Source organism: Sebastes fasciatus, chromosome 14 (genome assembly GCF_043250625.1).
Source record: "Sebastes fasciatus isolate fSebFas1 chromosome 14, fSebFas1.pri, whole genome shotgun sequence".
Taxonomy (NCBI): Eukaryota; Metazoa; Chordata; class Actinopteri; order Perciformes; family Sebastidae; genus Sebastes; species Sebastes fasciatus.
Window position 1 is genome coordinate 27,551,395 of NC_133808.1, and position 16,823 is coordinate 27,568,217.

Below are 16,823 nucleotides of genomic sequence, written 5' to 3' on the forward strand. Positions count from 1 at the left end.
TCACAACATTAATCTTGTAATTACTGCGACTGAAAAGTGACGCTGAGGGGTCAGTATGTGACAAGTTGGGATGAGAACGTGTCGGATTTTACTATCGAATGAGATACTTCTGCTAATGTATTTGGAATAGCTCTCTTTACGGAATCCCCCACCCCACAGGCCCCAGTGCAATCGCACTGAGCTGCACTGTCTATATTTATACCCTTGATTCCAATATTTCTCTTAAGTATTTTAATTAAATACAATCTTACGGAATAGCTGCTTGTGTCCCTCTTTTATCTTTTATTTGTATTGGTGCAGTGCACATTGAACAGCGTTAGTCAAAGGAAAATTGTTTTCCCTTTTGTGGATCCACAACATCTACATGACCGTGGAGTTCTCTCTCTGTAACATCCTCCTGCTCATCTGACTTACCCAGTATAGCCAGCACAGTGTTGTCCTTCAGGACCTCCATGGAGCCCGAGCAGACGAAGTAGATTGCCTGCAGGGCGTCTCCCTGCCGGATGAGGAACTCGCCCGGAGCGCAGAAGGAGGTCTTGATAATGAGGGAGAGGGAGCGCAGGCAGCCCCGGCTGGCCGACTCGAACAGGGGCAGCTGGAGCAGCTCCTTGTTCAGGTGCATGGCGATGTCGGCCCTCAACTCGTCTGGGAAGTCCTTCAGTAGCTGTGAAACGACAGGGGAGTTCACACTTAACAGGTGTTCTTTCCAAAGACTCGCAGTGGCTGCTTCAACTGAACAGCAGGCTTCTAAACACAGCCTCTAACAAAACTCCACCATCTTTAATTACCTGAGACGAGAAGTAATTCCCAAACACGATGTGATGTGTGAAAATGTGGAGCAGAATGAAAGTTGAATAAAGGTTACCAAGATTTATTCTGAAAGCAAAATGACATATTAAGTGCAGTAAAGATAAACAGATTTTTGAGAGGAAGGAAAAGAAAAACAGGCAAACAGGCCAGTCAAATCCAAAATCTGAAGAGGAAGCCGGTCCTCCTCTAAACATCACTGTTCATGTTGCAGGAGAAACTCGTGTCTTTTGTGGGTAAAACAACTGGAATTCATTTGCACAAAAGAAAGTGATCAAAAAACAACTGAACCACTGCTGTAAAGGTTCAGTTCATCCAACACGAAACAAAAAACCCCCCAAAAAACATATGTTCCCACTCACTCATGGTGGTATTAATGTCCTGGTTACACAGGATAATCCATAATCCTCAATGTTTTTATTGGGAAGTAGTTTCTGCTGAATGTAGAAAGTGCTGAAAACAGGAAGATCTGCAGATTTCAGAGTAATTAGGAAACGGTTTCTTGTTGCTGAGTTTTTCCAAATGCCATTTTTCAGAGCGTTAAAGGGTAACTTTCACCATGTTTTTGTGTCTAAGTGATAAATAGGGTCACATTTCTTTGAAATTGGTCCAGTATTGAGGGAGAACGCTGGAACCAATGTAATGTTACATCCACTAAAAGTGCTTGTTTTTGCCACTGACAGGCTCAGATAGTTATTATAAGTGTCTGACAACATTATGGAAAGGACCCTAAAGAGAAATAAAACTTTTTTCTTACCTTTCTCTTGATCCGGTCTGTTTGTTATTGTGTCCAAGTCCCGCTAAAGGAGAAGTCTCGTTGTGAAACCTGAATATCCGTATACTCATTGTGGAACATTGTTGAAATCATCTAAATATTCAGCCATGACATTGAAAATCTTTTAGATAAGACTAAGCTACGCTTTCTGTACTCCAACCCAACAAACTCTGTCCGGTTGCCACTCACGTTTCCACCATGGATATATTCCACTATTCCACCGTTGTCTTCCGGCAACACGTCACCTCGCCAGATTTCACAACGAGACTTCTCATTGAGCGAGACTCTTTCCATAATGTCAGATACTTATAATAACAATCAGAGCCTGTCATGGCAAAAACAAGCACTTTTAGTGGATGTAAATGACGGCGCCAGCTTGTCCCAATCGAACCATAATTCAGCCTGTGAGCAGCTGCCGTCTACAGCGCTCTCCCTCGATACTTGACCAATTTCAGTAGTTGTTGTCGCTATTAGTCAGTTAGACACAAAAACATGAAAATAGGGTACAGGTTGAAAAATGCCAAAGTTACCCTTTAAAGTTTAGCCAACAGACAAAACCACAATGACTGAAACTGAAACTATATTTTATCTTTTTTTTGTAGTTTGAGTGAAATAATCCTTTAATGTTAATGCATAGGTAAGGTTTAAATTGGAACAATGTTTATGAAGTCAGGATAAACAGTGCACTCACATGCACACCCTCATATACTTGTTAAATGTAAGTCACTCTCACCTCATTAACGTCTATCCCGTTGTTGACCGACCAGGTGGTCTGGAAACACTCCAGCATGCGCTGCTCCAGGGCCTTGGGCAGCCGGTGGACCCGGATGAAGTCCTTCAGGTCCTTGGTGCGGGTGTGGTAGAGCGAGCGGCGCGAGTACATCCTCTGGATGATGGCAGTCACGTTACCAAACACCACTGCGTGCATCAGCGCTGGAAGAAGAGGAAAAAAGGATGTTGTGTGTGTTTTCAGTGTGATACAGATTTAATTACAGAGTTGTTTGATTGGCTTTTATCTAGAAGACTCAGGAAAAATCCCATAATGCTTCTGCACAGCAGGTAGCACCGCGGGACGTCTTTATAAGCCCCAAGAAGTTAAAGAGAACAGGGTTTAAAAGGGACTTAGCTGCTCTAAAACCACTGTAAAGCAAGTGGATTACTTGCTTTCACAAAACAGAAGTAACACACGACTAAAATAAAAATAATCCAAATGTTGAATAAATCTTTTATTTCTAGTGAACAAAACACCAACAACAGCTAAATTATTCCTCTAAAACCCCCAACAGCTCTAATCCCAGTAGAAGCGATGCCTCCTGGTGTGGTATTCATATTTATTAAACAACTCAGGTTTTCTTTTGAAAGTGAACAACCAGCAGAGGACCGGAGGAGGACTGGAACTATCTTTATAATGTACTTTCCTGACTGTACTGAACTGCTGAGCGGTTTTCTCTCCCTAAATTTAATTCTTGCCCAAGTAGAAAAGCTGCTGAACCAGCGTTCAGACCACAGGACACTTACACAGTCCACTAACACCCAGACTAATGACATCACTTTAGGATGGCTGCTCCTTCAGGCTGAGTGACCCACCTCACATTTAGGAAAACTCTGGAGTTAAGATGTATAAAGAGCTGAAGGGCGCACACTGCTGCAAGGGAAGCTCACCCACAACAGAATGAGGATACAATTCAGAGAGATTAATGAACCTATAAACTCCTCTCTTTCCTCTTTCTCTCTCTCTCTTTGTGTGTTTTGGTTCACTCGCTCTGCTTTCACAGAAGACTACACACACATCTCTATGGGTGCAAGGTTATTAAAAATCAATGCAACACAAAACACCCATTCCAGAAACCCAAATTTAATTAAAGGATGAGAATAGCTTTATTTTCTCTTTTTTTCCCTTATTAACAAATCCCATGAAAAGACCAAAACAACAACGTGTTCGCCTCTTCAGCCCCGGGCTCATTGATTCCTTCTAAAGATATAAATCATTATAAAATGGGTCAAAATATACAGTTTAATTTCCAAAAACTGTTCACTAATTTCCTAACACAGCTGGGCACTGCAGCCTTTAAGCAAATGTTATTAAACAGCAGCAAATAGCACATTTGTTGGAAACTATTTCAGCTTCATGTTTTTGGTAATTTTCAGTTTTCTGGACTGTATTTATTTTATTAATTATTTGAAAAAATTGTCTGTCTGTTTTTTTTCCCTTGATGTGCCCCATGGCTCTCTTAATATAATGACATTTTTTAATTTTGTAATTTTATTTTAATTATTTACTCACTAAATATAAACAGAAAAACCAAAGATATACAAAATGAATCAACCTACGAATCGGTCCTGCCATTTCAAACCCCCTCCAAAACATTATACAAATCTAAACTGACCCTTTTCCAATTTAACCAACAATTTCCAATTGTTATTTATTATTAAAATAATAAATTATACACCAGCAACTTGGTATAAAAATCTTAAAAATTAATAGGAATTACCATTCAAGTGTAAACCTGTTTAATGTAGCAACAAATCGGTCAAAACTATGTAATTAAAAATCTAATATATAACTTAGGGCTGCAACTAAAAATTATTTTCATTATTGATTAATTTGCATATTATTTTCTTGAATAAATCGTTGGTCTACAATATGTCAGAAAATAGTGGAAAATGTCCATTCAAGTTTCTCAAAGTTCAAGGTGATGTCTTTAAATGTCCCCCAAAAAAAAAATACAAAAAAAAATATTCAGTTTATTATAATATAAAATAGAGAAGAGCAGGAACTCTCTATATTTGAGAGGCTGGAAACAGCATTTTCTGCTTTTTTTGCATGAAAAATTACTTCTTGATTAATTAATTTTCTGTTGATTGACTAATCGTTGCAGTTCTAATATAATATATATACGTAGTATATAAACATAGAATTGATTTGACTAGATCGGCCCCATTATCAGCGATATCTGATCCAGCTATTTGAGTGAATATCGGTATCAGTGCTTCTCTAATTATTAGTTTAAATCAGTTTTTCTTCAGGTAAAGATGAATACATATTTGTTGCACTACTGAGACGGTGTATGTGTGACTGAATCAAAACAGTTAAACAAATAAAATGATGCACTCCAGCACACACAGTATTAGTTTTATAACAAAGTTTCAGCACAAATTTAGGCACATTGTCACCTTGGAAAATAGCAGATTTCATTATTCTATCATCCAGGAAATCAGTGTGTGAAGCGTGTGATCTATTACCTATACCTACGTGTGTGTCATGTATTCACTGTGGAAACAAACCTGTTTCACTGTGACATGCGAGTTCACATAACTGCAGACGTGTAGTTACTGTTAAAGTTTTATCCTCCTGAGAAAAAACGTAAGTCGACAGAATGTCCTCACAGGTATAGTAGTAAAAGTGTGTGTGTGTGTGTGTCTGTGTGTTTGTGGTCATTTACAGCTCACTTAACGTGCACCGAGCCCTGAGACATCCCCACACATCACCGTGTCCTCTGACCATAAATCTTGACATTTCTCTCAGCGAATAACCTTTTCCATTCCCTCCATTTCTTTCTCATTTCTGCTTTTATTGCTTCCTTCCAGGACATTCAGCTCTCGTCCTCACGGATCAGCACAAAAAATCTGAGTTCAGAACTCGAACAAGTCGTGCTGTCCTGAATCCAAGACATATTTCAGTGCTTTAGTAAAGCAATAATAAATACTCATTATTATTGCAAAAGGCTGGCAACCAGATTACTTCAGCTCATTAAAAATAAGTTTTAAAGTTTTAAAGCTCCATGAAGACATGTTGAATGTGAGCATTTCAGGACAGTTTCTGGAGGATTGTTAACAAACACTATGCTGCTTTTCAGTGATTAGTGACATTTCGGAAGACGCCGCTCAAATGGTGGAACTTTTAGTGAACAAAAACACATTGTTTTGTTCCTACTTACTGTGGAACAGTTTCCCCACAAGTCTCAAAGGAGCCTTGAAGAGTTGGTTTATACAGTTTGGAATATGTGAGCTTATCCTCTCTGCATTTGTTTGCTTTTTTGTGTTATTGTTAGTGATATTTGAGTGTGTAAAGGTGCTAAATGTGAGATTTCTGTTGCCTCCGTACGGCTCTCAATATGGCGATGGCTGGGTCGGCGGCTAACAGCGCTAACAGCGAAAACAACGGCATCACTGCTGACTGAGATAACAGTGTTAACCTGAGGGGGGTACTACGCTTCCACAACAGGACCGTCACGTAATACATCAGTCAAATCAGTGGGTATGCATTCATTTTTAAGTATTGCGATTCGATATTACGATTTATTGCGATTTTTGTTAACTTTTTTAACACTAGATCATGGGGAAAAGTTGAATCATACACTTATAATCTAAATTAATACAGTAAAAATGTTTGATTTTCAGCATGTATGTAGTCAGAGATGTCATTGTCAGGAATTATTTATTAAATGTTTTCCAAAAAATCAAAGAATAAAGACATTTCCCTCACAAATTAGTGGTATTTTCTTTTTAATAATAAGGGACAAGGTAATGTTTTATACTTCTGGTGAATATAATACATCAATCTTATTTCCATATATTTATTTTATATATTCAGTTCCCTTTGTTAACACCTTATTTTGAAAACCGGACGTAGTCACATGCGTATACTTCCTCTAACTTCTCCAAGTCCGTCGCCATAGATATAAAACTTGACATGCAGCCTTAGCCGTGATGTCTAGCTCTGCTTTTCCTGTCAATGCGTGAAACCCAAAGTGTTTCCGTACTTTACTGGATGTGTAGTGTTTACCACGTTGGATTTAAAATGTGAGGGTGCAGGTCGCATCCACGCCGACCCTCCGCCGTTTAATGCTTCGTCGTTTCGGCTAACTGTGGTTTGTTTTGGTTTTTGACGGATACGGAACGGATATGACATCACGTTACTCTGACTATAAAAATAAAAGCAGTAACTTCCTTCTACCTCTGCTTAGACTCAAATGAAGCAAATATATTGATTCTGGCATTAAAAAATCAATTTCAAAATTGTAAAAAAATGCATACTGTAGGTGAATCGATTGTTTTCCCGTCCCTAACTAATAGTGACAGACAATCATCGCAATAGTTCATTTAAATAAATCCCGTATGCACCAGAATCTATTGACTCATGGCCTAACTTTAAGCCAGCTTTCACTGGAAACTGTAGTCAATAGTTTTTGATATAACCTTGAAATGAATAAACAAATGCACAGCTAAACTTGTAATGAAACCACTTAATGAAGAAAGAAGGGACTAATGAGACAGTGAATAGATGAGTCTATCAGCTGTGTGTTGAAGTCTCACTGGTGTCAGATAATGAGCTGAGTGAGCACTTCATACTGAGAGGAGTAGAAGAGCTTCAGAGGTTACATGCATACAAAGTGGAACTAAAACACACGCGTGTTTCTCACCTCCTATGAGCATGGTGCAGATGGAGAAGATCTTCTCTGAGTCTGTGTTGGCCGACACGTTTCCGAATCCCACGCTGGTGAGACTGCTCAGAGCGAAGTAGAGAGACGTCACGTAGCTGCTACGCATCGTCGGGCCGCCGCCCAGCAACAAAAGACTCCCGCCCTCGGTGCCCGCCGCCGACTGGACCTCGCCTCCGGACGTGTTTCCGTAATACTGGCTGGAGTTCCAGGAGCTCTGCCCTCCGACCTCTGACCCCGACACGTTCCACTGACTGCTGTTTGCCGGGAGGCTGCTGACTGTGGCGGGGACCAGCGATGTGAGGGGGGGCAGGAAGTAGGGCGTCCCCAGACGCTTGGCCAGCTCATGGAGCCAACCTGAGAGAGAGAGAGAGAGAGAGAGAGAGAGAGAGAGAGAGAGAGAGAGAGAGAGAGAAATCAATTTTAAAAATCCCTTCTTTATTCAACTATAAAAAGGTAAAACACTTCAGCATCGACGCTTCTTTTTCAAAACTAGACCTTCTTCATCTCCCTCTGTACACAAACTTTCTGCTAAAGCCCATTTAGAGATGAATATTTCCTGAACTGTCCACCTCTTGGTAATACGAATCCAGTAGCCAGTAGTAGAAAGAAAGAAAGTAGAAAGTAATTAAGTACATTTACTTGTTCTTTACATGAGTATTTCCAATTTATGGGACTTTAGACTTCTACTCCGCTACATTTCAGAGGGAAATATTGTACTTTTTACAAGCCTACACAAACAAAGTCAATCCTGGCCATAGTTTTATATTTTTGCCAATTCTGAGCTTATTCTTTTAGTCAGTCTCCAGTGTTCATCATATGATTCAGGGGAACCGACCCTTTCTTTCTAATGCAGTGTGAAGTCAACATCATGCATTCCCTTTGTGTGAGTGTAGCATATTTGACATTAAAAAAACAGTAAAAAAAACTTTTGTTTTGCTGAATAACTCCACAGTACACCAGGGAAAGTTAGTTTTTTCAATGTGAAAACTTGTATTTAGGTGTTTTTGAGCTCCATGTGAAGTTTGGTGCAAATACACCTTTTCCTCAGTGAGGTTCAGCCATGTATTGTATATTTTCCTGGACCAGCCACGACACCAAATCGGGCTGGGGGCGTAAAGCGCGTTAAGTTTAATGATTGCATCTTGCACAATTGCAACGCTATCACGGGGACAAAATCTGTCTGCAGAAAGACAGACATACTGTATAAACACCTGCAACACGTTCTCATCACAACTCTTACTGCCGCTTTGTCACTCCCACTGGCGTCACTTTATTTTTGGAATCAAAACCACTTCGTTAGGATGAGGAAAAAACATCATGGTTGGGCTTAAAGTTACAACGTTTGTAGAGTGAAAATGAAACTGAACGTTTTGAACACAAACAAACAGCTGATTGTTAAGTGAAAGAGAAACTTAACACACGGGACACAAACAGTGGTCTTCTGGATGAAAGCCCTGTGTTTGTTGGACCCATCCACCTCCCCTCCTCTGTGGTAGTTCACACTACAGTAGGTGTCTCAAGAACCACATTAAGCCATGATGACAAACACAGACAGACTCACAAGCTGAGAATCTCACTGTTGAGACACAATTTAAAGCTCGTCTCTATCATAAACGGTTCCAAAGTTATTTAATGTTCAGTAAGAAACATGTCGATACTATACTTAACAACGACTTGACCCCAGTGTGTGAAAGAGAGGATTCAAGTTCTTTTTTTTTTTTTACACATATCTACATAATTCAGCTTCAGAGGAAAGAAGGAAGAAAAGAAAAAGAAGATTTTAATAGACCGAGGAAGGAAGAAGGAAGGAGACAGCAGACAGCAGGAAGTGGACGAGGATAAATTATTAAAAATCTGTGTTTGTGAGAGGACGAGTGGTGAAACCCAGCTGAGGTACTGACAGCAGAATCAGAAACAGAAAGACAGCAAGAGACGGAATATGAATAATACAGTATGGATGCATCCGTTCATTGATCTCCGGCATCACACACCGCAGGCAGGCAGCTTTGACCTTGTGTGTGTGTGTGTGTGTGTGTGTGTGATAGAGAGAGCGTTCTCGGCCTGCCAGCATAAATAAGCAGAAGTGACAATCGAGCAGTGAGCAGAGTCCCAGCAGTGAAGCAGCTAAACCAACAACATTAGAGGCTTTAACACCTGAGTAGTTTCCTAATTACTTTGTCATTAGCACACAACTTAACCTCCGCCTTCCTGAGGAAATGTGGACCTCACTAAGCCGTTATATCGTATGCACGTCTATGCCTGGAGATCAGATATTTATAAAAAAGTAAACTACAAAGAATTTCTTTTATCTTGACAACGCATCAGGGAACGTGAGGGGCTTTACTAATGTTAGTGTAGGACATCGCTGTAATAAAGTCTGAAAGTCTAAAGACAGAAGCAGGGTAGGGTTTTTCCTATAATTTAACTTGATGTTAACTGAACTACAGTCAAGTAAAGTAATAGTATAGTAAATAATATGTCTATATACAGTACAAGTCAAGTGTTCTGTAAGTTGTCAATAATATAAATAGTGCAAAGAAATAAATACTGGATGGATATACATGGACTGGATGATTATGTACAGCATGTACATGTGGAGATGTCTATATGCTGTATGTACACTGAGTAGGATTTACATTTACAGTGTCAGGTACGTACATAAAGTGACAGATGATATGTGCAAAAATGTGCATTAAAGATTGTAAATTATTATCTAAAAATGTGCATTAAAGAGTGTCAATTATAATCTAAAAATGTGCATTAGAGTGTAAATTATATTCTAAAAATGTGCATTAAAGATTGTAAATTATTATCTAAAAATGTGCATTCAAGACTGTAAATTATAATCTAAAAATGTGCATTAAAGATTGTAAATTATATTCTAAAAATGTGCAAAAAAGTGCATTAAAGACTGTAAATTATTATCTAAAAATTTGCATTAAAGACTGTAAATTGTTATCTAAAAATGTGCATTAAAGACTGTAAATTATTATGTAAAATGTGCAAAAATGTGCATTAAAGACTGTAAATTATTATCAAAAATATGTGCAGAAATGTGCATTGAAGACTGTAAATTGTTATCTAAAAAATATGCATTAATGACTGTAAATTGTTATCTAAAAAATATGCATTAATGACTGTAAATTATTATCTAAAAATGTGCAAAAATGTGCATTGAAGACTGTAAATTATACTCTAAAAATGTGCAGAAATGTGCATTAAAGACTGTAAATTATAATCTAAAAATGTGCATTAAAGACTGTAAATTGTTATCTAAAAAATATGCATTAATGACTGTAAATTATTATCTAAAAATGTGCAAAAATGTGCATTGAAGACTGTAAATTATACTCTAAAAATGTGCAGAAATGTGCATTAAAGACTGTAAATTATAATCTAAAAATGTGCATTAAAGACTGTAAATTGTTATAAAAAAATGTGCATTAAAGACTGTAAGAATTATAATCTATAACGGCAGCAGTGAATATTTGGTGTTTAACAGGAAAAAAATATTGTTTTTCATGGTCAATTTTGCGATTTTGGGCTATTTTGCTTCCATAACATGTCTTTTTTCAGACTAGTGGAAAGAAAACATCCTAGATATACATTTAGGTGTTTATTTTACTACTTTGTCTATTCGCGTCTGTAAATTTCTGTATATTTGCATACTTAAACAGAAAACTTCAGAAAACTTGTAACACAAAATGACAATGTAATCTTAATGTAAGTAATCAACTGGGGAAGTTTCATGGTGATATCTATTAGTTATTTTTGACCCTATATTCACCTGTAGTGTGTTTACGATACATATCTATGAAGGCTGTTTTCTCAAAATAAGTTTTTCTCAAACTCTGAGCCAGAAATCTCCACTTCAGTAACTCTTACATACACAAAACTTTCTAGTTTCATTCCTATCTATATTCTGAAGGTTTTCACTGAGGCTGTTGTTCATATATCATTCATAGCCTGATTTATAAAACATTTTATCCCTAAAAACATGGCGAAAGATTACTTTTTTATGGCTGTTGACAGTATTTTCTGATTTATGGAGTAATAAAAAGAGATATAAAAAAGAACCGTTGGCTCTAATATGTCAACAATATGAAACAAAAATGACTTTATCCAATGTTCAGATTTCTGTTCTGGAAATGTATGCAAATTATCTAAAATGTAATAAGATAATAATCTAATTTGCATATTTAAATACATATTTTCAGAACTGTAAAACAAAAAATAATTGTCTTAAGGTCAGTAATGAACTGGAGAAGTTTCATGGCGATATCTGTTAATTAAATCTTTTACCCTATTCACCTGTAGTTTCTCCCCTTTAATAAACTACATATTGTCTTAAACCACCTTACTGCCTGTTTGTGTAGGTAAATCAGTAACACTTTATAATAAGGGTGCAAATCACATGCTAAAATATTATTGATTCCTGCTGCTTTCTATTAAGAGGTGATCAAATCACTATGAGTTATACTTAAAGCTTCATGGGTCATTTGTTGATTTTTAATCTTCTTTAATAAAGTGCTCAAGGCTACACTTTGTAGAATTTACATGCTAGCCGAGGATTAGAAGAAAGCAAAAAACAAGAAGGAGAAAAACAATTAGACAAACAACCTGAATACCCAACTAATAATTTCCCTGCCAGTCATCGTTTGGTACAACAAAGCTAAAACTGATGAAGTCTGATACAACAGTCCTGTTATAAATCCTCCCTTCATGAGTCATGTGCAGCTTTCGTTGAAACTGTTTAATGTTGAATCGAATTTATGATCATTTCAGGCAACCACTTGAAATGACAATATGTAAATGAGGCCTTTAATTCTTCTTCATTTGGTAGAAACTGTTCACAGTGTTTCCTCTGTCTCTGTCCAAGGTGCTGATTTCTTCCTCTCTGTCGAGCAGAGCTGACTGGACTCACATGTGAGCTGTCTGTGGTGCTGAACTCCCGTCTGCCTCTCTGTCTTTAAAGGGAAACTGGAAGACCGAGGACGGCAGATATACAAGCCGTTGTTATAATACGTACATGAAACAAAGCGGAGTTTGCCGACCATTTTCAGACCACTCTCACTCAACACTTAGCTTCATCCCAGACGGCCTAGTCGCTGTGAAAATATCCGTGTATTGGAACGATCAGATGAGATGAAGATGAAACATGAGAAGTGTGTTTTTCCTCTTGACTTTAGAAATCAGGGCTGCAAACTCTGTCGCGACTTTTAAAAACTCACTTTTTTAGAATTGCTTTTCTGTGATTTTATTTATGTTTTATGACACTTCAGTTGTTTTACTCTCTGGGTTTTTATGTGTTAAGTTATTTTACTTTAGTACATTTCGTTATCGTTGTGTTTTAAATGTGTTCTGTTTTTATTGTAAAGCACTTTGTAATGAAAGGTGCTATATAAATAAAGATTATTATTTGTTGTTTTGCTTTTCCTCACATCTGTTTCTCTTCTCGCGCACTGATTCGTTTAAGCTGAACAGCCAATCAGAGTGATCTCTCTCGTCAACAAGCTCCTCCACCGATTCAACATGCTAAATTGGCCGAAAAGCGTCGGCTAGGTGTGTCAGGGAGTAGTCACAGCAGTGACTGAAATCAAATTATTGTAATGTTATTACTGTGCTCAATTCAATTTACTTTATTCTCCCAATAAAAAAGTATAGATAGCAGAGGATGTTAACGGAGATAAGAAAGGAAGCACTGAAGCACATTTCTTTAGCATTCAGAGAACTTGACCAGCTCTCATCATGGCTGCCACTAGAGCTGCAACCATTAATCGATTAGATGTCAACTATTAAATTAATCACCAACTATTTTGATAATCACTTTTAAGAAATAAAAAAGTCTAAATTTTCTGACATTTTATAGACCAAACAACTAATCGATTAATCAAGAACAACAACAATGAAAGTAATCCTTAGTTGCAGTCCTAGTTAGGAACCTTCCTGAGCAACAAACACCATTCGACAGCAGCCTCGGTCTTTTCATGGGGTTTGTTGACAATAAGAAAAACACCAGATGCAGCTCCTCTGAGACGTGCTGGGTGTTTTTTTCCATTGTGTGTCCATCCTTGTGGTGGTTTTCAAAATGAAGGTATTAAATATTAAAGAAGCGTACTGTGTATTTGGGGTTATTTTTGCTTGACTGACAGCGGTGGTAGTTGGCGCCTGCTTGCCTCCTCTAAGGCCTAAGACTACCGCTGTGTTGAAATTTGGATGTTCTGGCTCTTAATAAATTGCAAGATGAGTGATAAATCTAAAGTTTCCTACAGTATGCGTGACGATCTGTCCATGATATGTCCATTTCTTTATCCTCTTTTTCTGTCCAGCTCAGTAGACCGTGTCTTGTGTGGCTCCACTGCCCCTCAATTACCGATAGCCCTGCAGACAAAGCTGTACCTCTCCCAACAAGTACCACCCAATTGACTGGCAGACAGACCTCCGTACATGCCGATATCAGACCTTTATTGTGAATCACAGTTGGTGTCACGGAAAGGTCGGACCGGTCTTTGTTGTGCCCTGGATCCCCCCGTTTATCTGAATAGTAAATCGAGGGAGCTCTGACATGAATTGACTGCGGTGTGACTGTCTGTCATTATGTGGTTTGCTGAAAGAATAATGATAGGTAGGTTGGTACAAATCAATGTGAGAGAGAGAAAGGGAGATGGAGTGAGGGAGAATGAGGCAGCGAGTGAGAGAGAACGAGGGAGAATAAGCAGAGAAGTAAACATCTCGTTATGTGTCCCTGAGTCCATAGAAAACACGCTGTTTATTATTTGACTCAACAACATGCCGAAGACACACAAAGACTCGTGTTGATCTTTGCTCCGGTTCACAGTCAGAAGAATTAAAGATTGCTCCCTGGGAAACTTGCCTGTCTGTTTGTACGTGTTTACAAGTTTATCATATTGTGTGCCAGAGTTTCATGTCCCCCGCAGGATTTGAGACTCTCCACCGAGAGATGCTCGCGGAATATCAACAGAGCTTCGTCTTATTAAAAGCATCGGTCGTGCTGAAAATTGAGACACGTGGGGGCCGTATTTTCGCGTAACTGCTTCGGCGCCTTTGTTGTGGATACAAAATTACTGACATTACTCTGCTGAGGTGTCATCTTAGACCTGTCTTTCAAGCAAGACGAGGTAGGTGAATGTGCAAACGGTTAAAGCCGATCATGGCAACCACTACACATCTCATCATACTAAACCATAAAGAGGGGCTGTAATAAGATAAAATCTCATTTAATCTGCATTTGGGAGCACTAAAAATGTTTTTCCTGGGGACAGAGTTTACAGTGTAATTGAGAAGAGTGATCTTAGATTTGCTCAATTTGCCCAAATGAAATTCTGGTGTCTGTCGCTGGCAGGATATTTACAGTATACAATTAAAAACTTGTGCACTAAAAGCTTTTCACCCAGAGAAAAATGGACCATTAAGCAGCTTCAGAGAGGTTTTTTCCACCACTCCCACCCCACAGACACTAAATATAGAGCTGAGGAGTGCACAGTTTACTGTAAATACCTAATAGGAACATTTTATTTAGCCTCGACAACTTGGTAACAAGTGAAGGTTATAAAAGTAGCTTCACGGACTGACATCTGTGACGTATGTCTGTGTGGAAGAAGTACTTACATCCGTTATTAATCTAACCACCATGTTTATAGACTGTGGGAGGAAATCAATGCAGGCAGATTGAACATGCAAACTCCACCCAGCCGGCCGACGGGTTCAAACACACAACCGTCTTACTGAAACTGAGGCGACAGGGCTGAACACAACATGCCACCCATAAAGGTTCAAATTTTTTACTTGAACAAAAGTGCAGAAGTGTGAGGAACTTTTAACTGGTTATGAAACTGTCTCAATTTAATACTGATGCCTCTATACGACCTACGTAAGTAAATAAGACCATCAGCTAGAATATTGGTTATTCATATACAGTTATTCTTAGTGCTTGTCGTCAGGTCCGATTCTCAGCAGCATCAGACCAAACGATTTACAGAACGTAAGTTCACCAGAAACTCCTTCAGCTCAGACTCCAGCGGGGGCGTCTGGCAACAATAAACCCGCCGTGGAAAGACACAGATCCGGCTTCGCTGCCGCCTTCGACCTGGCAGGAGGCGGAGAGCAGAGCTTCGCCTCACTGCTCCAACACAGACACCACGCTGCCCAGAGGCCCAGGCCATATTGCTGGGCCCGCTGGAGGGAAGGGAGGCACGGGAGAACCAGAACCAGGACTGAACGGGGGCAGACTGTCAGAGCCTGCAGTAAAATGAGAGGTTTTCTAAGGGGACTCTGGTGCTCGGGAATACCATCGCTTTTGTCCACATGGACCGCCAAGTTCCTCATAGTAGGTGTAAAAGTATTAAAAGTAAAAGTTTTTATTATGCAGAATGGTTACTATCAGAGGTTTATATTATTAGATATACTACTGGATTATTATCATAGATACACTGAAGTAAAAGTTGAGTAAAAGAGTGTGCACTGACCGATATCCCAGGAGCTAGGACTTTCGATCTCCTTGCGACCTATGAAGTACCAGACGCAGGCCATCCAGTGGGCCAGCAGGGCGAACATGGACATCAGCAGCGTGAGAACCACAGCGCTGTACTGGGAGTATCGCTCCAGCTTCTGCAGCAGCCGCAGCAACCGAAGCAGCCGGACCGTCTTCAGCAGGTGGACGCCAAAGTACTGCACAGAAAGATACATACATATACCACACCAGATCACACACGCAGTCTCAACCTCCAGTGCTTCTTAAATATAAATATAAATGAATGAAGTGTAAAAGTGTGATCGTTTATTCATTCCTTCGTCATGTGCTATTAATACTTCCCTCGTGGAGTTGACAGTTTTATTCAAAAGATGGATGTTTAATTTATTCTTCACATGATATGAAACATTTTTCTCCTCCATATTAAAATTTAAAACTCAATACTCATTTTGCATGCATGTGTAGTACTTTAGCCGACAGTTTGAATCATCTTGTAGCATTTAGAGCATGGAAACACAAAGTTAATGAGACTTGCAGTGTGTGCACTAACACCAGATTGGCTCGGTGCCATTTGTTTGTCTGATGAGCATCAGTTTGGATGAAATGTTGATCTAATAAATTCACGAGGAAGCCGACGGCATTATGCAGTCATTTTCTCTCTTTCTCCTCATTTGGCTCGTTGCCATTGGGTGTGTTAGTGTGGAGGGTGAATGTAGGAGGAAGAGACAGACTATGTGTCCACATTCAAGTGCTTTTCTTTCCTAGAGAGAAACAAAAGGTGAAATAAGAAGCCACACTTTGTTAATGTAGACACACACAGAGGAGACTCACCACGCTGACGTTGAAAGCATACAGCAGGTCAAAGGGCAGGGCGGCAATGAGATCGACAAAGAGCCAGGTGGTGACGTAGTGAACGCAGATGGAGCGGGCGTCGTACACGACCTGACCCGACGTGCTCACAAAAGTAGTTCGAAAGTTCAGCAGTATGTCTGCAGAGGACGACAACAACAGCAGAAGCTGACAGCAGGAATCACCAACAGGACGGTGAAGGTGACAAACGATGACGACTAACATACAGAGCAGCGATGGTTATTCAGCGAATCACAATGTAAGTTTGACGAGAACAGAGAAAGAGATGTCAGCACTTCATAAACTGCACGTTATAGCAGACTGACTAAAAACAAAACTCAAAACACAATAAGTATGCAGAAGCCAAAAAGTCCTCAGTCAGTTTCATATACAGTATCTCCAGGGAAATTAAAGGTGCTCTTGAAGTTGCAAAACTAATCGCAGAAAACAAAACTTT

At 39.2% G+C, this 16,823-nt stretch overlaps 1 protein-coding gene across 2 annotated transcripts in view; it reads right to left on the reverse strand.

Annotated features, from left to right (window-relative positions):
- kcnh3 (potassium voltage-gated channel, subfamily H (eag-related), member 3) overlaps window positions 1-16,823 on the reverse strand; it is a 159,499-nt gene that overhangs the window by 21,766 nt on the left and 120,910 nt on the right. For both annotated transcript variants that reach the window (XM_074657691.1, XM_074657690.1), the window contains exons 6-10: window positions 16,349-16,506; window positions 15,513-15,714; window positions 7,006-7,380; window positions 2,316-2,515; window positions 415-664 (exon numbers count right to left, since the gene is read on the reverse strand). In XM_074657691.1, the coding sequence (XP_074513792.1) occupies window positions 415-664; window positions 2,316-2,515; window positions 7,006-7,380; window positions 15,513-15,714; window positions 16,349-16,506 (1,185 nt within the window). The remainder of the gene's footprint in view (window positions 1-414; window positions 665-2,315; window positions 2,516-7,005; window positions 7,381-15,512; window positions 15,715-16,348; window positions 16,507-16,823) is intronic.